General features: G+C 34.8%; 1 protein-coding gene across 8 annotated transcripts in view; it reads left to right on the top strand.

Moving 5' to 3' along the window:
* The window catches only part of LOC149804599 (MAP/microtubule affinity-regulating kinase 3-like), a 184,194-nt gene that overhangs the window by 70,277 nt on the left and 91,847 nt on the right, over positions 1-22,070 (top strand). For all 8 annotated transcript variants that reach the window (XM_089942108.1, XM_089942117.1, XM_089942151.1 and 5 more), the window contains exons 4-8: positions 2,579-2,627; positions 7,113-7,178; positions 17,994-18,064; positions 18,609-18,665; positions 19,398-19,533. In XM_089942108.1, the coding sequence (XP_089798234.1) occupies positions 2,579-2,627; positions 7,113-7,178; positions 17,994-18,064; positions 18,609-18,665; positions 19,398-19,533 (379 nt within the window). The remainder of the gene's footprint in view (positions 1-2,578; positions 2,628-7,112; positions 7,179-17,993; positions 18,065-18,608; positions 18,666-19,397; positions 19,534-22,070) is intronic.

Raw genomic sequence — 22,070 nt, 5'->3', positions numbered from 1 at the left:
AAAGAATAAAATTGTCACCAATTAGCTTAAATAAATGATCACTGTGAAATTTTCTCTGCAAACAAAATTGCATCTCCATTTCCGCCAAAGAAACTCGGCCAGTTAACACCTGACATTCCTCTACTGTATATGTAAAGTTTAATTACCATGATTAAATTACGAGGAATAAAACAAAATATACCATGCAGTATATGTGGCCCTAAAGAACTAATTCTGAATAAATATTTTATTCAGCAAACAGTGTTACATGCATTAAGACTTAAACCTAAGGAAATAAGGTGGGGCACAAAACATGAGAAAAACAGTTGCCACATGAAGGTTAACTTGTGACTGCAGATTTGAACTGTTAAAATGAAGTCTATGGCATCGTAAATAACAACAAAATAGGCATCGTTTATTTGGTAGTCAACTGCTGGTGCTTACACATACACACACTGTTGAACATGGTTTCTTTGAAGTATGTCCGAAAGGCAGTCCTTTTCACAAGATCAATGCAAGGATAAGGATTATGTTCATTAGTCACACCGGCTTTATTGTTTGCGTACTTAAATCAAAACTTCAGCTATTTTGCAATTTAGCCAGTGCTAACCAGAATATGCAAAAGAGGCTTGTCCTGGGGGAATAATAAGGCGTATCACAGGGAAAAAAGGCATGTCCCATGGGCACTCGCACATTGGGGCAAGGGGGGTCTGGGTCAGTATTCCCCCCCCCCCCCAGTTTCTATTGTCAGCCAGTTAATGTGAAACTTTGACCTCTTTTCTTTTAATCGCTGTTATTTAAACTGCCCAAGGAATAGTTTTATATCAGTTCCAATCATTACAGATTATAGTTTATACATACTACATGTATACAATGAATTTTTTAAAAAAATTTTTATAAGATTATTGAAAATTGTGTTTTCTCGAAACACAACAGGTTTAGAATCTTATTTTTAGCAAAGCTTCCATTTGATTAAAATCAAATCTTAATTTCACCTAGGACAATGGTGATTTGATTTAGATTGTGCCGTGTTAAGGCATGTATGTCAACATCTTGAAAATACATTTACTCATTTCACCAGCGCAATCAAAGTTTCCTGAAGCAAACAATTTTTGTTTCGACAAGCCTGACTGGCACCTCACTTTGAATACAGGATGGGCGGGCACCTCACTTTGAGTACAGGATGGGCCGGAACTAAAACCAGAGGGGCCCAGGGTGTCGGGCTATCCGATTTGTTTTTAGCACTGCTGGTGTAGATAAAAGATCTGTGAATTGATTCTTGTATTTTGTGGTCACTTACTCGGCCTTCTGCCTATTTTCGTAACTCACACGTTTAACACTTTTCCCAGGATTTAAAATGTCCAAAGGTATGTCTGGAACAGCGCCAACTTTTAGTCAGGCCTAGCATTTGAGTATCCTTGAGCTGCCATTTTTTCATGATCCCTCTAGTAACATTCCTTTGAGAAATGTAACGAGCACAGAGTGCTGTATGGTGTTGCTTTGAAATCAACTCGTTTGTAATATTGTATCCATTCTTTCATTATGCCTTTATCTTACGGAAAAGAAAAAGAAAAAATGTTGTCTACAGGCTTTTCTTAATGTTCTATTACACCCGTAAGCAATGCAAAACGGTATTGTCTTTTACTCTGGCAACTCTCACTTGAGCTGCTGGAGTCACTACTATGACGTCACATCCCAAAAGTAACCGATTAGGCGCGGAAATTTTGTATACGAGGTCACGGAAATTCAGCTCCTAGAAGATTACAGTTGCAGATGATACTTCAGAATAAGGTTTTCTGCTACAGTACTTTTATTATTATTCTACATTGCCATTGGTTTCTGGAAGAGCAAGCTTTTTACAAAGATGAGTCCAGTAATTTACAATAATTTCATACTATTTTGCTTTATAAAATATTCCTTTTTGTCTTATTTTTTTTCCTATTGTTTTTTAAATTAAAAAATTTAGTCCTGCTTTATACCCTCATTTTTACAAAATGTTTTTGGAAATTTGTAGTACAAATTAAATAATCGATTACTCCAAGTGAATTGGTCAAAACCAGGATGTTCTTGTAGGTAATGTACATGTGGCATCAGAATGCACAGGTGAAAGCCTGAAATTTATTAACAAGTTTGAATATTATGAAATAAACTTTAGATTGATGGAGGAGGTACTGTTAGGAAGTGCAGTAGTTTGAATCAATGGAACCATTTAACCATTATTTTCTTGTGTTGGAATGGTAGATGTACATGTAGGTATCACTTTTCCAGTCTTGGCATACAAGTTTCTGTGACGAAGATCTTTAACATTCTTTATCATGTACATTATTTGTATGTTCATCTGGATCATTTGATGAATATTACAATCAAGTTTGTACTTGGGTTAGCCGAAAGCTATATGTCTACCATTGTTCACAGGTGAGACACTGGGATTTCTCCTTTAGGCTTGAATAAATGTAATCTGCTAGTCTATTAGTACAAGTATGGGGATTATGCAGTTTGCAAAGAGCTGTAGGTATTGTCTTGATTGATGTTACTTGTATTAGAAATTTCACCTGAGATTTTTCCCTCCATCTTAACATGTTCCTTTATTCTTTTGCAGCTTTTTCGGGAAGTAAGGATTATGAAAATGTTAGATCATCCCAATATAGGTTAGTATGAACATATTTATATTGGCTCTTTTAAAATGAATAATTTGTTTTCTTTTCAGTTCACCTCTTGAAGCAGAGGTTAACTGTTTTACTTTTCCCAGTGTAACTGTAGGTGTTGATGTCCATACAGATAAAGCTATACTTTTTACTGCTTCAGTAAATCTCAACCATTTTTGTTCTCCCTAGGTGCTATGCAAACAGAAATGTGTTTCATAGTGCCTGCACCCGTGAAGGGTGCTGAGGGGTCTAACATTGTACCTGTACTTAACATCAGACATGATTTTTCTCCATTTTAAAGCGGAATTCCATTTTCTGTCTGACTTTAATCGGATTGTTCTTGATATAGCCCAGTTTTTATATCATCTGCGATCGGGGTTTTAAAAATGGTCTGTCTGGCCCCATTCTGCAACGACCCTTGTAAATTCGTTCCTTATATTAGTTAGCACACACCTTTCGTAAAGAGTTCTGATTGGTCAAAGGTTTAAATTCATCCAGTGAATTTTCATGTAATGGAAACTGATGGCAATGAAAAGAAGAAGCATGTTTGCAAAATATGGCATCCCGAGTTGTTAAGAGAGACCATGGCATGAAAAGTTTACATAAAAGTTAAAAAACATGGAAATAGGAATGGCTGGAGTGAAAAGTTGACAGAGATTTAGTTGGTCAGTTATAAGAAAACTGAACACTAGAGGGCTGGCATTTTGTGACCTGTGCAAGAAAGATCTGAATTACGGTAATCACAGTTGGAAGAGTTTGGAACAGCACCTACAAAAGAAGCTGCATACAGAAAAATTTAAGCTCAGAAGGTATCCGGAAAAAGTGCAGTTAATTACTATAATAAGAAAGAGTTCTTGCATGAGAGAACAGATGTAGCCCTCTGTTAGAATATGCGCACTGCATGTCACCAATACATGCAACAGCTTGAAAGGAAAAAGGCTGTCATTGAGAATGAAAAAAAAATGATTGCACATTGAGCCCAAAAAAGTCAGTGGTGACAAAAAAATAAAAAACGCTAAAGAAATCTTTGCCAAAGCCGGAAAAAGAGCTTGACTGGAATATCAACAGGTTGTGTCCATTGGAGAAAATGACAAGTGAATGTATGGGATTATTTGTATATAGTTGATGTACTTTGGGTGTTTATTTTAGAGATTTGTTATGAAAAGAGAGAAATATAATATATTTGCAGCAAAAATTTTCAAATTATTGTGACTTAATTGCAATGTGAACACTGTCATACGTATGAAATAACTTCAGCATCAGTAGTATTGGAGAACAAATTCATGTGACAATAAATATTGTGAAATTATTGAAGTCAAGTTGAACATTATTGGTTTTTGGTAAGTTCATTAGTTTTTCAAATGATTATTTTGGTTTATTTTTTTATCATAAGTTTCAGCAAGACCACCCCCCCATAAAATTTGTTCAGCTTTTTTAACAGAAGACCAAAATCATGTTTGTTAACATGTTCATTCTTGATCATCTTGAGTTTACCACCAACTTTTTTTTCACACCATATTAATAATGTTATAACTGGAATAATGAAACTTGTTGAGTGAATGCATCATAACAAGTACAATACCCTTATCACAAAACAGAGTCACTGTTGCCCATATTTCATGCTTCATTGACTTAGGTCAAATTTTACTTTTTTAAGTTTATTTCTCAAGCTTTATTCATGCTAAAATCATCAAACTTGATAATTTTATGCATCTCTTACAAGAAGAGATGGGCACTGTGACCTGCATTTCACACTGGTGCCATTTTGGCTTCATTTACATCATGTCCACACGTTTTGTGTGCATGTATGTATGTCTCTCTCTCTCTCTCTCTCTCTCTCTCTCTCTCTCTCTCTATATATATATATATATATATATATATATATATATATATATATATATATATATATACACACAGCTGCCAACCTTCCAGGCTTGTAATTAGTGAAAATAGGGATAAAAATTAGTGAATTGGACATGAATTAGTGAAAAATACCATAACAGTAACTCCATCCACTCTGACCGTCAATACTACACTATATCAAGATCGCAAAAAAAAAATAAAACACTACATACATGCAGAAATATATAAGCATTTCTATTTATTATGAAATGCATAAACTTCACTTGTTCTTATGGTTATTTACCAAGACATGATACTGTGGCAGACTTGAACTTCCTCAATTGCTTGATCGTAAATTTGCTTTCAAAACAGTTCAGGCTTCTTGCCTGCAGGTTGATCTCAGTGACCAAGTTTTCTGTGGCATTCTCCAACACTGCTTTAACTAGTGAAGCACTTTTGGTTCTTCCACAGGAAAATTTGGAAGCGATCTTCGAGTCCGGGAACATTTGTCGGAACAAATATTTAGCATGGTCTCCAGCTGATAAAGGTAGATTGTGTTCAACAAGAAAACTCACAAATAATGCTTCGGCGTTGGTAGCTTGCAGGTCTTCTGTCGATGGCTTAAAATATTCCAGAGCTGAAATCTGCGAAGTCTTAATTTTCCCAACCTCTATATACGTGTTTTTTGCGACCGATGTGCTTCCTCACATTGTTTCTGCCTACCATGCCCAATACTAGAATTTGTGGCACACTGTGTGCAAAAAGCATAATGTATATTGATGTTTGATGGCTGAATGCACGGCCAATTTTTGGTATATTCCAAGTTAAACTTCGCTTTTTGAGCAATACATTTATTTTTCCTTGGTGCTGAAGCCATTTTCAAGATCTTAGACGCAATGCCGAACAGTAATTCAAATCGGTGTTGGTGACGCATGGGCGGAGCAAAATTCCGGTTAGGCTCCAGTTTCTCTTAAAAGCATTTTGTAAAAGTACTCTTATACATATAGATTAAAATAGGCTAAAATGCTTGCTACCGGGCCAACTGTACCAATCGGCTGTAGTTCTACTATTATCGCGACCAGCAGTACCGACTGTTTCGGCAACTGCCAGTATCACGACTAGCGCTTAATGGGAAATCGGTTATTTTATTAAAGATTTAAAATAATTGAGAATTGGAGAATTCGTGAATTTTTTGCTTGCAGCGTGAATCCGTGAATTGCTGAAAAGTCGTTAAATTCATGCCAAAATCGTGAGGGTTGGCAGCTATGTATATATTTATACGTATGGTTTATGGGGGCAGTGTATATGCCACAGTTGTTTAGAATTAACCACCTGAGTTTGCAGTAATTGTAAATTCTTAAACATCAAGCTCATACAAAATGTCTTTCATTCTTTTTAAAATGTTGCTGATCCGATGCATAATATTGCTGCCACAGTATTCATATTGAAAATCTTGTTCTTGCTAAACATCCAGAATGGGTCATTATATCAACATGGGGTTTGCACAGTATCTGATTGGTCCTAAATGAAAATGGTACCTGTTGTATTCTGATATGGCATCCACAGAAGCTGTCTTGAAAACTTAAGTTGAAAAGTGTTCTTTGTCATGATTATATTTTCTGCATGAAAATTTGACTTATGTTGGGCACAGGAAACTACCATGCTAAAAGCTTTGCAGAGTTGTTTAGTAAATTCAAGATTTTATGGAGAATGTTTGGAAATTGTGACACAATCCCTCTATGTATCAATGTGATAGAGCAGGGATCGTGAATGAATATAATCTCTTCTACACTAGAGTCTGCATGTCTTTTGACCATGTGGTAGTACATGTTTAATGCTGAAGTTTTGTACCCCCTTCCACTTCTGACAAACGGGGCCCTGAGTGGCTGAGTGATCTAAAGCACTCACCATTACGGATCACTGCCATTTCACCTGTCTGCGTGGGTTCGAGTCTGAGATTCGGCTAATGTGTGTATGTGAGAAAGCTTGCCAGTAGCTTCATCGTGGGTCGGTGGTTCTTCATGGGATTTTCCTGGGTTCTTCCTCCACCATTAATACTGGCCGCCATGTATAGCCTATCGTGTGCTGAAAAATGGCGTTAAACCCCACAACAACAGCTGACAAACACATACACAAGGGATGGTTTTGCTTTGGTTTGATGTCCTTCTGCATAGCAACAGAAGTAGGTAATTTAGTGCTGGGACAGTTGGTGTGAAGTACCTTGCCCATCAACTGATCTGATGGTAGTATGCACCCTTTCAGTTGCAAGTCTGGTGTACTGTCCACTGGGTTGCCATTGCTTCTGACATTTATGACATTCAGGAGGTTACACCAGCTTATATTTTTGAGCCCTCATGAAGTCACAAGGGATGGAGCTCAGAGGATAAACAATTCTTGTTACCTTTTCAATAGAACAGCCTGGATTGTATGGTTTAAATTTGAAGCTCGATAGTGGGCTCATGTAATCAGAAATGTATATTTATTATGAAGACAATTATTTTAAAGAGGAAAGATTGTTTATTTTACAGAGTGTTTTTAGTATGGCTCGTAGGTTAAGAGAGAAATTTCACAAACAGGTATGATTAGAAAGATCTTTTGTAAACTAAGAAAGTGACATTGACATTTTCCTTTTTGTTTTTCTTTCAGTTAAACTATTTGAGGTGATAGAAACAGAGAAGACTCTTTATCTAGTGATGGAATATGCAAGTGGAGGTGAGTTAAGTGCAAGAAAAATTATTGTATTGCATGGTCGTCTTAAGGCAGCCAGCTTTGAAAATGTGGTCGTCCAGCAGAGAATTCTAGATAAGCAGCATATTTGTGTGGTTTATTTTTGCAAATAATTAGGCTGAAAATAAAGATCTTTTTTAATGAATTCAGTCTTGCACCTAGGATCCCAAGGGCAGTTGACTGTGTGTGAAACATAACATACAGCATTTTGAAGGGACAAAGGAAAATTCTTTTATGTAATGCACTAGTAATGCTCAAAGAATCACCTTAGCTTTTTTGTCTGCAGCATACTATATTTTTCTTGGAAAACTACACTGTTGAAGTAAATGTTTTATCATGTGCTCAAGTAACTTGTGAACACATTGACATTTTGGAATATTTGGTTAACATGAAATAACCTGTACCATGGAATTTTCAGTTCCTCATCTTGCCAAGTTACTTCAGTGTTCATTGATTATTTTCTACCAGTTTTAGAATAAACACCCATGTTTTTTTTTAATTTTTTAAAGTAATGAAGCAATAATTAAATGGCAAATTGTGTATTTGCATTACGTTTCTTGTCATTAATACAGCCTCAAAATAAATGAAATCTTCCATGACAAAGTGCGACTTCAACCTTGAAAATACATTACACTAACAGTCATCAGAGACTTTACATTGCAACTTGAATTGGAATGTTCTCAATGATAGTGTTTTAAAATGGATATTCATTGTCATCGTGCAGTTTTTATCATCCTTATTTATCATTGGCCATTTTTAGCTCCATTATGGATTTTGATGTACATTGACAAAAAATAAATTTGTTTTAATTTTTTTTCCAGATGAAAAAGTGTGCACAGGGTCAAAATTTTGGGGATATGGGACAAAAAATTGCAGTCCTACATTCAAATTTTGCAAAACAATTTAAATTTAAGCATTTAGTCCAAAGTTGCCTATGTAATGCTTCAGCTTGAAGTATGTTTGATAGTATAAACTTTGCTGTCTGTTCAAGTTTCATATGTACTGTGCACTTACGTAATTATATTGCTTTATTGCAGGGAAAACACTCACTCAGAGTAATATAATCAAACACGCTCAGAACTAGTCATGATCACTAAGATTTTTTTATGCAATCAGGCTGGATTGATGACACAGATGCAAACCATTCAAAACTTTGAGGAATTGTTAAGAATTCTGCTGTCCGAGTTGAAGAAATTCTTGATAATTACATTTTGGAGGATGAAATTTATTTATCTTTAATTACACTGGTTGTTGTTAATATATGGCTTAATATATATTTCATGACTTCAAACAGGTATCCACAACAGGACTTATTTAATTACTACGAACTGGAGGTGGAAGAGGTTTTGTGTTCAGAGGTTGTAAATCATAACTATTTCCTGTTTATTTTGAGCCATTCATATTAATTCTAAGGTCATTTTGTCACTTTGTTTACTCTGATTATTGCAGTAATCCTCACTCAGTTGACTTTGTTACGTGTTTAGGCTCGAATAAACACTAACACAGAGTGAAAACAACAAGCTTTTTTAAATTTAACAAATAATTTATTTTCCTGGAAAAATTCTTTAAAAATGAAAAAAGGAGAACTTAGGTTTCAGTAATCAAATCCGAAAAAAGTTAAGAATAATCCACGAATTAAATTGCAGAAGTCCTGGTAATAAATGTTACTGATAATTTCAAGTTCGAATCCTGATGGAAAATCTAAGATGGATGACGATGACGTATGCTGTAATCAGTACTGTGCTTATCTACAGTTCCTTGTAGAAATACTAATAATAGCACTCCGGTGTTGGAAATCAAATTAAATTTGCAAGCAATGTCTTTCCAAAAATTTTGTGTAAGCACTCCTCAGAATATTTCCAGAGAAAAAGAGAATTAATCCTTTTGAAATCCAACTGATCTGAAGAAAATTATAACTCAAAATCTGGCTACAACAGAATAACTTGACATCAAGTGTAAAAAGCCCAAAACTGAGAAATATCTCTCTCTAAGCATCTCTATTAAAACTAACAAATGCATAGTAATGGAAAAACCAGAATTGCAAAATCGAAAGGGTGTGTGTCAAGTGATCTTGTTTATGTCACCTACACCAGAAATGACCCTGACAACAACCAATCATTTTAAAATAAAATGGAACTTGTTTACGAAGGTTGCTACAAATTCTGAAATAAGGCCAAGAGTTAGATCAACACCTGTTGCTTACAAAAGAGTGATTCAGGTCAGCTGATTTTCTGGAAAAATAGCATCTCCAGTGAATAAATTTACACTATAATAGCATATAATAGAATAAAAAATTTAAAACTGACAGACAATTAAATTAAAATAAATATGAATTAAATCAGATATATGTAACAACTTCCAGTCGGTTGAATTTCTTGAGCTTTATGTTCATGCATGGTAATTGTGACATATTCAGCAATAGATACTAGGAAAATCGAAAAAGCATGCTACTGGCAGATTAATAATGCAGGTAAACATATATATTCTGTTTAAATACAAAATGAATTGCTAAATAGCAACTTATCAATATACTCATTCTGAACAAAGAGCAGAATCAAAATTTTATTTAAATTTTGAACCCCTGGTTTACAGGATGTTCTCACAGGTTAAGCCTTTACAGCATAATAACGCATGTTGACATTTTTCATGATGAACCTGAGATGTGTAGTACTATGAAAATTAAGTCGTTATACCCATAACTATCACTTGTACAGCTTAGAGAATTAATTTTGAAAGTAAATGTGAAACAAATCATTAAGTTCAGGATTAAAGCAATTGTAGTTCAGTCAACACTCGTCATTTGTTTGTAACATGTCCACCATTTTTAAATGTGCTCTGCATCCTGTGTTGTGACACAAGTTTTTTTGAAATTGTGAATAGTACAGTTCAAAGAGCATTTGTGATATACCCAGGAATATGACATTCTTTGAATCAGTATAGTTAATTTTTATCAAGGTTTCACCATAATAGAGGATTACAGTAAACTTTGAATGTGGAAATGATATTGACACCTGTCATGGTCAAGTTTATGGCATTGGTGTTTCTCCATCTGTTTATTTATTGTGTTCACTTGCAGTTTAAATACAAGAGAATCATTGACGGATATCCTAAGACTGCAATTAATTTGTGATAGACTTCACAAGAATGAGTCGATTTCCACTAGATTTGTGGTAAATCCAGCCGACTTAAGTGGACATCCAGTACTCATAGTGGGTAGATAATATTTTGTCCCTCTGTCCACATACACTGGATTGAGTGTGCAATCTGTAATCCACGATGCACTGTATCAATTGGCATTTCTGTGATCAACATCTTGGTAGATTACACTGCCTTCTTGCAAAAGATGTTTGGGATCACAAAATATAGTATCCCATTGAATTTGCAACACCACAGTTAGTTCCAATCATGCCAGTCAAGTACCCAATCAGGGTTCTCACAATCATTAAAGGTCATTGAAAGTCATTTAGAAATGAACACCTCAATTCAAGGCCTTGAAATTCATTGATATTTCACCTAGGTCATTATAAATCATTGCATTTTAGAGATGTTGCTTAAAAAATAAAAGATTGAAAATTTTACTTTCGGGTCATTTATGTTAAATTGTGTGAGGATTGAAAGTACGGTTTGATATATGCTAGCAATTCCACTATTTGTCGTAATCCACATGAAGTAATAAGATATCACACATAGTACCTCCAATGATGTCATTAACACTCCTCGACTTCACTGACTTTAATTGTCACACTGGGTCCTGGACAAGACGTTCTGTTGAAGTTTGAACCATGCATGTGAGGATGTTTTACAAATGCATGTTTAACACATTAACCCCTGGAGGTTTTTGTCATTTTCTCCTGAAATTTGAGTAGGAAACACATTTTGAAAGCTAGTTCTGAATACATCCTAATTAATCATCTTCCAGCTGATCTTCCAATGATATAATGCCTAGTTTTGTTAGAAACATTGGCTCGCGCATGGGCAGAAAGGTGAAAGTGTTTTGGTTTTTTTTTTTTTATTTCTTTTTTTTGCTTAACGGACCCATTATTTTCGTATCGAGACCACTCTTTATTCCAAATGCCCATCTTATCCTACTTTTTGCAAAGGTTCATCTGTCTGTTCGCAGTTCAAACCGGTTTGCCTTAGATCTGAGACCAAAAAGTCTAAAATCTGGACACAAAATGAGATTCCGACCAAGGGTGAATTTTGAGTAGAAAAAAATTGGGTCCAGAAAAAGAGGTTTTTCCCTCTGTATTTTGCAGTGCAACTAGAAATTCCAGATTATTTGGTATCATTGTAGAGCTACCTCTGTCCACCTTTCTATAATACCACCCACTTTAGTGTATCATGCATGACCTTGATGCTACAGGGCTCGGAAGTAGGCTACTACCTCTTGCAACATAAACTCATCACCAGGGTTAATGTGTTAAAATACAGGCTACCTAGACAATCCAAAAATGCTGAAACCCAGCGCGGTTCATCTTAGACGATTCAGTTCGACAAATAGGCCTACTGGCTGACAATAGAGATGGCAATTTATTTTAAGGCTATGAATTATATAAGATTATTGAAGATAGAAAAGTGTAAAAAGTGAGAATTTTAGCTGATGTAGCTTGTCTGAAATTGAGATTAAAATTGAGTGGATCACTCATGTTATCAGAACCGAAACTGATGTCATTGTGAACACTTGCAAAATATGTTAAACTGCAAATGTCAACTTTTTTACCAATTTCGGCATACCATACGACAAATTCATAACTTGTCAAATAATAGATATGTAAGTTTAATAGATCTGATGACTAGCGTTAAGAGGTGTGAACTTCTGGATGAATAATTTGGTGATTCTTAGCACTGTGGACTTAAAAACACAGATTAAATCCTCCTTATTCATGAGGAGTATGTTAAAGTATTATGTGGATATTTTTTTTACTACTCAAATTACAGGTACAATGAATGCAATTGAAACAGAGAATAGTAACATGTATTTATATTCTTTGACTCACCAGGATAATATTTCAGTAAATTAATGCAAGGTAAATTCAAATGTACAATCCAGGATGATTTACTGCCAAATTATCCTAGACAGGAAAAACATGGGGATATATGTTTTCACTGTCTTGCTAATTCACTTGAAGAAATGTTGGGATATCACGCATTTATTTAATTTAGGGTATTATAAAAAGTTTATATTTTTTGACATATTGGCAAATTCTCAAAGTCCAGAAAATTGTGACTACAGTAGTCCCCCTCTTATAAGGCCATCCCTATTGCAGCAGGGAAGTGGCCTTATAATGAGGGTGTCCTGTCTAGAGGGGGATGACAAATGCGAATAGTAAATACATATGAAGAAAGTTACAAGTACATTTAATTCTAAAACATTTAATATTTTCATTAAAAAAATCACATGCATGTTGTGAAATAAATGTAAAACAAACTTTTTCTTCATTTTCAAAAGAATGTTATGAATAACCATTGATCTAGTTTAAAATTGTCTTTATAATTATGTTACAGATCACATTATCTGTCACTTTGTTGGTAACAGTCTAAAAAACAAACCAGTCTTGTCACAATTAAAAATATCCTTACTGTCATTTATTGTTTAGTCTTTTGTTCCAATCTTCGATGGGGGCCCCGAGTGGCCGAGTGGTCTAAAGCGCTTTCCGTTACGGATCACTGCCATCTCACCTCTGTCTCCATAGGTTCGAGTCTCGGATTCTGCCAATGTGGGTATGTGAGAAAGCTTGCCAGTAGCTTCTCGAGGGTCAGTGGTTCTTTCCTGGGATTTTCCGGGTTCTTCCTCCACCATTAATACTGGCCGCCATGTATAGCCTATAGTGTGCTGAAAAATGGCGTTAAAACCCTAGAACAACAATAACAACCAATCTTCGACAACTTCATTATTAACATCAGCTGATTCTCCACTAAGGACAGAACACTTAATATTGTGTCGCACTTGAAATCTGTGCAACCATTCGTTACTTGCGGTGGAGTTGTCATATTCCAAATCAGTTGACAAAATTGTTGCTTTTTCTTGTCGTTCAAATCAGGATACAAACATCTCTGGCTCAAACAATCTTCCTTTCTCTGTCCATTTCACCTTCCCGCTTCTGCAGAATTGTTTCCTTATCTTTCACAATATTGTTTATCTGAGTCTTTCAGACATTAGTTTTCTCCAATCCCACCACCTCTCGGTCAGTTTAATTACTTTCACTTTCTCCTCTAAACTGAGAAGTTTTCTTTTCCTCGATGACATGTGGATCTTTTTGCAGTAAGTTATTCATTTTGCCAACTACAATACTGATAAAACAATTTTGTATGCATCTTAACAAATTGCCCTGTGTTTTTAAAGGAAGTGATCTTGTCACGTGATTCATTAGTTGCAGTCTGGTACCCTATTGTGTGATATCTTAAAGTTTATGCGTGAAAAAAAAGAAAGAAAAATGAGGGTAAATCAAAAGTGAACACTTCTTCCTAAAATTGCATTATTCAAAATACCTTGCGCATAGCTACATATAGCCTTATATGGGTTCAGATAAATTTAATAAATAATCAAAAAATAAAATTAGGAAGTACTTACATTTATTTGATCAAAATACAACTGTCTGAACAAGCTGATTATGGCATTAATGGGCTTATAATCCTAATACAGTACTATTGAACAGATAGGAAATCTGGCACATTAGAGTACCAATTCAGGAAAGTGAAACTTGAGCAGAGCTTATCTTAGTGACAAATCTTACCTTGGAGTCAAAGTATCCAGAAGACTACCTGTGTGCAGTGAAAAAATGTACATAATAAACATAAGGAACAGTTTTCAAACTTGTTCCAGCTGGCTGTGATAGTTGTTTATATGCCCCATAAGCAGGGGCATCTCATTACTATTCATACACTTGAGAGGATCAGATTAAGCTCAGAAAAATCAACAGATTAATGCTTATACAACATATTTAAAGATTTTGATTTAAATAGGACTCTTAACAGAGTGTTGCTGAAGAAAGATGGATATTGACTTGTTAGATATGTAGCAAACTATGACCATTTTGTCCTCTCCCTCCTTTTTTTGCCACTCGCCTCTTATTTTCGTTAAAGTGGGTCACCCCCATTAGATAAAATTGGGCAGCATCTTGGAAGTGTAAGCACTGGACTTGAAGCTGGAGAAGAAAGTATAAAAGCTAAAGGGCAATGGTTAACATCTGGTTTACAGTGACTTTCTTCTTAAATATCATTTCCGATTTCATATTACATTTATTTATTTCTGTATGGTTTTTTTTATTTGTTCCTTGTATTTAAATTAGTAACTGAAGCAGAACACTTGATACCGTGAGTTGTCACTGAAAACTGGAAACCAGTCATTGAAAAGTCAATGAATTTCAGCTGTCCAGATCTGTATGAACCCTGCCAATTTATTAAATTCAAATCTAGAGCTAAGCACACAGATATATCTGGTTTTCACTTGAATTGGTATTTGACTGAAGACAAAACTTTTGTATCCTTTAAGAATACATGTGTGTATTTTGTAATGAAACAATCAAGAATTTTTTTATTTTTTATATTGTATCCATATGTACACTTTATATGTCTTTGTACACATAGTTGTGTCTGTATGTGTGTGTATGATTGTACAAGTCTTTAACAGAATAGTAAACCTCAAGCAGAGATCTAAATTAGATTTCTTTCTTCTGCATTGTGGTGTGTTTTTGAAATTTCATTGGAATAAAATAAGTAATACATTCATATTTGAATCTCTAGTCTGGTATGATGTTGAACACAAGTTTTTGCATTAATTACAGACCTGCCAACTTGCATAATTTTGCTCAAGTCTTACGAAAATGACCCTAAGAATACTGACTTGCAGAAAAAAAAAGCAAAAACTACGAAAATGTAATTGTTGCGATAAAATCTGAATAATTGACTTGTCTTTGATTTGGATTCAGGTTTTAATTTAGATTTTGTGGAGTTTGTCAGGGAACCATACTAACTTTACAGTAGTACCACAGATGCTTTAAATAGCACATTTTCATGCAAAGCATCTGTCTGGTCAAACTGTTGATTATAGATTTTTTTTAAAAATGGCAGCCAGCAATCCTGCATGTTGAAGATGAAAGCGAAAATAAGCCTCTTAAAAAGTGTCAATAATCAGTACAGAAGAATAAAAAGGAGTATTAAGATTCTTCTGAATAAAAGCAGGAAAAGGCCCAGTTACATTTATTGGACATGTGTCGATTTGAATATATCTCCTGGTGGGAGATATGATTGCCATCATGTGAAATGGAAAACAGATTCCAAAGAATTACATAAAGTTGATTGGTAACAACAAGCTATTAAGCTGCAACAATTTTGGAACTGAAGTTTGTGCAGCTGTACTAGTAAATAAGGCCTACATATGCTTGAAAAACATTTCATTTGAACATAATGTTTACCATTGCTGTATATTTTAAATACAAAACTGTTTTAATACATGCTTTCAACTTGACAATAGCAGTATATGATATTTTGTTACACCCTACTGAAAAATGATGTGACTTGGGGAAAAAAAAGAAACTGCCTTACTGACACGGTCTTGTTTGGGTTGGCAGGTCTGTAATTATTTGAGAAACTGAAATTGTTACCAAGTAAAATTCCAGTTGAATAAAATTCCAGTTGACTAACACAAGTTCAGACTATACCCACACGGGTATTTCTTTTTAAAATGATATTGGTGTTGCTGATGGAAAATATTTTAAGTCTGAACATTAACTCGTATATGCTCTGCATTGTACTGATAAGAGATATAACATGCTTTGAAAAGTGTCACACAAGTCTTTATACTTATTTGATCTATTTCAAACTAGTTTCTGCTTTGTGTTTTTATTATGGTGTATTGTTGTCACAGATTCCCAGCAAATTGGGCTACCCCTGACTACAAACTTGATGACAGTAATACATTACATGCTACCTTTGTATTGCTTACTTTTACTGGGATGCCATGACTGCAGCCAATACTAATATTCTCTCCAGTTAGCATTTGGAACCCCCGACTTTAAAAGAACATATTCCTAGTCTGATTTCTTTGTTATAGCTAAAATATTGAATACCTTCCTTTTCCTTGGATGTTGTTTTGACACATCTTCTAAGATCACATATTGAAATTAGTCTTAGTTGTCACTTTTAAATGTCTTTTCGTCTAATTTTGTACCTTTTTTATATTAAGTATTTTTGCCTCCAGCACTTTTCTTTATCAGAGCGTGCTTTGCATTTATCCAAGTTTGCACCATTATGGTTCATGTTATTGTTAATGAAGTACCATTGATCCAGTGTCTAAACTGTCAGCTGTGTAGTTGTGAACATTCCGCATCGGATTTTGTGTAAACAAGAGCCACTGCCCTGCACGACTGTATGGTTTTCAACAATAATTGTGTTTGATTCAGTTCTAAATTTTCCTCTGTAGCTAAAGTTAGCTAACAGACACGAGTGTCACATGCTCTTTACTAAAACATACATTTCATCAACAGACCAGTAAGAAATAATACTTGATCATAGGCAATAGAAAGTTCCCTGGCATGAAAGGGTTTAAAATTGTGTACATGTGATGCCCATCAGTGATTAAATGGGGTCACAGTTACTAAAATAGGAAATCATTTTAAGCTTCTCAAAAACAGTTAACAGAATTTATTCAATTTAAAAGTGAGCATCTTACCTTGAAGTCGTTTCAGATCTGCCATCAAATATGTAATTTATCTATTTTAAAAAAAAAAGACTTTCAAAATAAACTTTACCAACTTTGATGGAAGGCATCTTTTTATAAAGGCCTTTCAGTATTGAACAAATTCATCAGTAGCAAAGGGTCATTAATCCACTTCATTCTACATTGACTTTTGGCCTATTTAGTTACCTGAAACATTGTTTTGAACAAGTGGCCTCTTGATAATAAAAGAAGTACCTGCCAATAGCAGGTGAAATCAATTAAAAAAAGAGAGAGCTCATTTGGTGATTTGTTAAGTATTAAAACAAGAGGATTTCCACAATATTCACATGTATTGACTCGTTACTAAAAGTTGCTTAAAATGTTTAAATTAGAGAAACTTACATGCAACAAATGTTATTGTGTACAGAAGCCTCTGATTATTCCTATCTTCCAATTTAAATGCAAAATGGGTTTTGCCTGGATCAGTTCTTTCAGTTACAACATGTCAGATAGATAGTGGGGCATTCTGTATCAACTAAATATGTCATGTATTTATACCTAACTGTGGATCAATGACAATTGACTACCAAAGATTGGACAAAATATTATGATTACTGTAATGCCTTCATATATGGATGTTGAATCAAATTTTTTTTAGAGAATGCTTGAAATAATTGTTTTCATAATGTGCAATCAATAGCATGATGAGAAAGTGGTGAAGAAATCGTCCAAATGGCCCAGTTTTCTTCACCATCTTGTCCATTTTTTTATTAGCCAGATTCCAGCCAGTTCAAAAATTTCATGCCTACAGGTTTTTTTTAAGCATCTTAGTTTCTTTTCAGCCATGTCCATCACTTTTAATATTTCAATCACAATATTATTCTGCAACAAGTTTATGATACTTTTATTTTCTGGTTAAACAGAAATATTTATGTTATCACTTCACTAGTATAAATAGATAAAGACAAGGATAAATACTTTGACTGCAAAGGGGACTAGGAAAAGGGGGTTATAGATTAATATCAAATTTTATATGCATAATGTGAATTCATGCATGATGTACTCAAGTTATGTAGACCTTGCATAAGTGTGATTTATCTCTTGTAGTGAGGGCTTTGATGTCTATTCTTTTTATGTTACAGGTGAAGTCTTTGACTACCTTGTTGCACATGGTAGGATGAAAGAGAAAGAAGCTAGGGCGAAGTTTCGACAAGTAAGTGAAGTCATTCCAAAAAAGAAATTATCCTGCTTATTTTTGTTTTTTAAAACCCAGAGAACATTTGCCAGCTAAAACATGATATATTTCAACAATTGTTGTTGTTGATAAATCTATGTATCTAATCACAATTGCAGTGTAGAAGTTATAAAATGTTCCTTAGCTCAACCATGGTACAACACTGATTTCAGAATATATATGAACTCTCCATCACACAACTTTGCTGGACTCTAAATCTTGAAAATATTTCAACCAGTCAGAAGGCTGTTTTCATCAAATTAGAGCAAGATTTCCAAGTCTGAAGTAGTAACATGAATTGCTCATTGTTGAGTAAGGATAAGATGTGTCATAGACATAGAGCTTTCCCCTTCTAAAAACTGTGAATGACCATGAATAAAATGTCACATGATGCCTCCAATGTGTAGTCTTGATGTAAAGTTTGCAGGTTTGAAGGCTGTAACGGATTAACCTTTTGACTAAGATCTTCTTCATTTGTGTATTTATATGCTTGCTCAAGTATTCAGTTTCTTTCTGTCTTCAGATTGTCTCTGCAGTGCAGTATTGTCATCAAAAGCACATTGTTCACAGAGATTTAAAAGTAAGTCCAGATTGAATGCAAAAGGTTTGACAGTGTAATTGCTAGATTTAAATACAATAGAAGTTTAACAAAGTTTAGAGAGAACTGGAAAATTATAGTCTCAGGTGTTATGTAGAAGCATACACGTTCAGCAAACAAACTTGCATATAGTTCTTATTGGAGTAAAATCTACTGAATTAGAACTGGCATTTCTAAATTCCTATTTCATTTCTAAAAGCCTATTTCATTTCTATAAAACTTTAAAATAGAAAATATACATTGCTCATCTTCCATGCAAAACCTACGTAGTGGTACGCTGTTTTGTATATAACAGTTGCATTGATTTTAATGTATTTTCATCTTGCATGTGATGCTGGGCAAGATTTCAGTTCCTTTTTCCATTAGCATTGGTTGTCATCAAGGCTGTCATGTAAGCTGAAATGTTTCGATGCCAAACAATAGGAGATAGTACATTTAGCTTGTGAGACTGGCCGTCCTTGTGTAGAAATCATTTTTGCATTTTTTTACCACCAGTATGGTGAAGTCACTTATCCACGATAATATATAGTAACCTATAAAGGTTAAGTTAATGTCTATAAGCAGATCATCAGATATTTGCCACATCTGCTAGAAGACTGTTCTGTTGAAAAACGTGCCAATGTTTGTATAATTTTCCTCATTTATTTGCGGGCAGACATTTTGTAATGAAATAGCAACATGAATATACGTCTTAAATGTTCTTCTCTTTTGCAGGCAGAAAACTTGTTATTAGATGGTGACATGAATATTAAGATAGCAGATTTTGGGTTTAGCAATGAATTTGTGCCAGGGAACAAATTAGACACATTCTGTGGCAGTCCACCCTATGCTGCTCCAGAATTATTTCAGGGTAAGTGGGATGAATTATATATGGCTTTCAGCACATCCTATAAACAAAGATAGAATTTATCATTGTTGGCTTTAACATGAGGTGGCACTGATACAAATTAGGGCATTTTGTTATTAACCCAGCTGTTTATAGACCAAAGAGCTTGTGAGACAGTCAGTTGTCCATTGTCCAACTATCTGTTTATTAGCACAAGTTATCGATACTCCACCTAAACTACTTCGAAGAATGGCATGAAATGTTCCATATGCAATCACCACAAGATTCAGTCAGCCCTACAACTGTTCAGTCATCCAATATGGCCACTACAATAACTGTCTTCAAAATCTTGATTTTGCTACTCATCCTCAAGGGAAAGTCTTATCTCTATGGTGGTATCACCAAAACTTCTTGCGTCTAATTGGTAATATGTGAAAATGGTACCGTTGGACATTCAGTATGACAACATTGGCAGCCATCTTGAAAATTTTGTTATTGCTACTCTTCCTGAATTGATGGTCACATCATCATAGGCTTTTTTCGGTAAAAGACTTGTTTTGGTATATAGCTGATCCTAAATGAAAATGGTGTTGATCTGATGTCCCTTATTGCCACCATCTTAAAAATCTTGTTTTTGCTGCTCTTTCAGAACAGAAATTCATATTGAAATAGTTTTCCACCAGAACACTTCTTATATTATCTAGTTGGTCTTAAATGAAAATGGTGTACTCAGACATACAATTAGAGTGGCACAATGACTGTCTTGAAAATCTTGTTATTTTTTCTCCTCTTGAATAGAAATTCATACCAACATAAGGTTTTCACTAAATTATTTCCTATGATGTTTACTTTGTCCTAAATAAACAATGGTGCCAATCTGACTTCCAGTATGGCCACCATGACAGCCGTCTTGAAAATTTTGATGCTACTCCTCCTGAAGGGAAAGTTCTATTAGCATGGGGTTTTCATTGAAATACTAATTATGCCCATCTAATTGGTCCTAAGTGAAAATGGTGCTGATCTGACCTCCAATATAGCCACTGCAGTGACCATCTTGAAAACCTTGTTAATGATACTCCTCCTAGCTGGATGGTCATAGCAGCATTGAATTTTCACCAAAAGACATTTGTGATGTCTGATTTGACTTCAACGAAAATGTTGTCAATCTGACTTCCAATATATGGCACAATGACTGCTATGTTCAAAATATTGTTATTGCTACTCCTCCTAAATGAAAGGTCATTGAAAAATGAGAAGATAGATATGAAATGTATCATATATACTAACTTGTAAGTCGATCTTTATAGTAAAATTTATTTTATTAATGCAGAGATGGGGCCTTATAAGTGAAATATTAAAAAAAATTTATAATCTCACTTGACTTCCTTACCTTGTAAAGGCAGACTTGCATTGTTTTTGCAGTGTAGACAAATACAACCATAATCCTTTGGCATGTAAAAACAGTACTGCTTTGTTTTCCCCAGTGGACAATCCTTTGAGTCTTAGGTTCGGCCTGTGTGGGTATGTGAGAAAGCTTGCCAGTAGCTTCTCGTGGGTCGGTGGTTCTTTCTGGGGTTTTCCTGGGTTCTTCCTCCACCATTAATACTGGCCGCCATATATAGCCTATCTTGTGCTGAAAAATGGTGTTAAACCCAACAACAACAACAACAACCATACTGTGATCCCTGGCTGGTGGCACCACGTTGGAACTGCAAACAAGCCATTCAAGGCAGTTATGAGTAAACAGTGGCACAAGTTGATTGTAGATAAACCCAAAGAATTTACAAAGGCAGGAAGTGTGAAGCATCCATTGGATCGAGTTAGTATCTCATTGGATGTGTAATTCATTTGAGGAACTTCCAAAAGAGATGGTGGTCAAATCATATTAAGAAATGTGGTATTTCCAGTGCAATGGATGGGACAGGATAACAGAATCCTAGTCGATGTTTACAGCAACTGGATGACTGTGGAGGAATTCAGAACTTTAACTCCAACAATGAAGATGAATTCCTGGGCTTTGAAACAGATGGTATTAGCCTGAATCACAGAAGTGTGAACTGAACATTTTTTTAATAATACTTTTGGAATTGATATATTACATAATATTGCAAATCACATCATTCTGGATTACCATTTTTTTATCCCCGTATATGACATATAATTCATTGCATGGATTTATTACATAGGTGGATTAAAAATCTTAAGCACTGTTGATTTCATTACATGAAGATCGACAAAATGTAAGTTGTCCGTTTATTTGTACATATCCAACTCAGTAATACAAATGTATTTATTCTACATTGGTTTTGTCTTTATTTGTCCAATCTCTGTCAATCCATCCATTCACTTTGACATGCAACTTGGACTCAATGACTACATGCCATCTCTTGCAGATGGATTTGACTTGAAAAAAAACCCAGCTTGACTTATAGGAGGGTAAGAAAAATTTGCTTTTTGCTGCCCTAAAATTGCCAAAGGGTGGTGTGGGGGTGTGGACCTGTAGTTAGATTGACTTGTATGCGAGTATAGACGGTAAAGATGTCAGAATTCTGTAAAGTGTG

The sequence above is a fragment of the Sinohyriopsis cumingii genome, chromosome 2, assembly GCF_028554795.1.
Source record: "Sinohyriopsis cumingii isolate HCF-2022 chromosome 2, ASM2855479v2, whole genome shotgun sequence".
Classification (NCBI taxonomy): domain Eukaryota; kingdom Metazoa; phylum Mollusca; class Bivalvia; order Unionida; family Unionidae; genus Sinohyriopsis; species Sinohyriopsis cumingii.
This window is presented reverse-complemented; position numbering and strand designations above follow the sequence as displayed.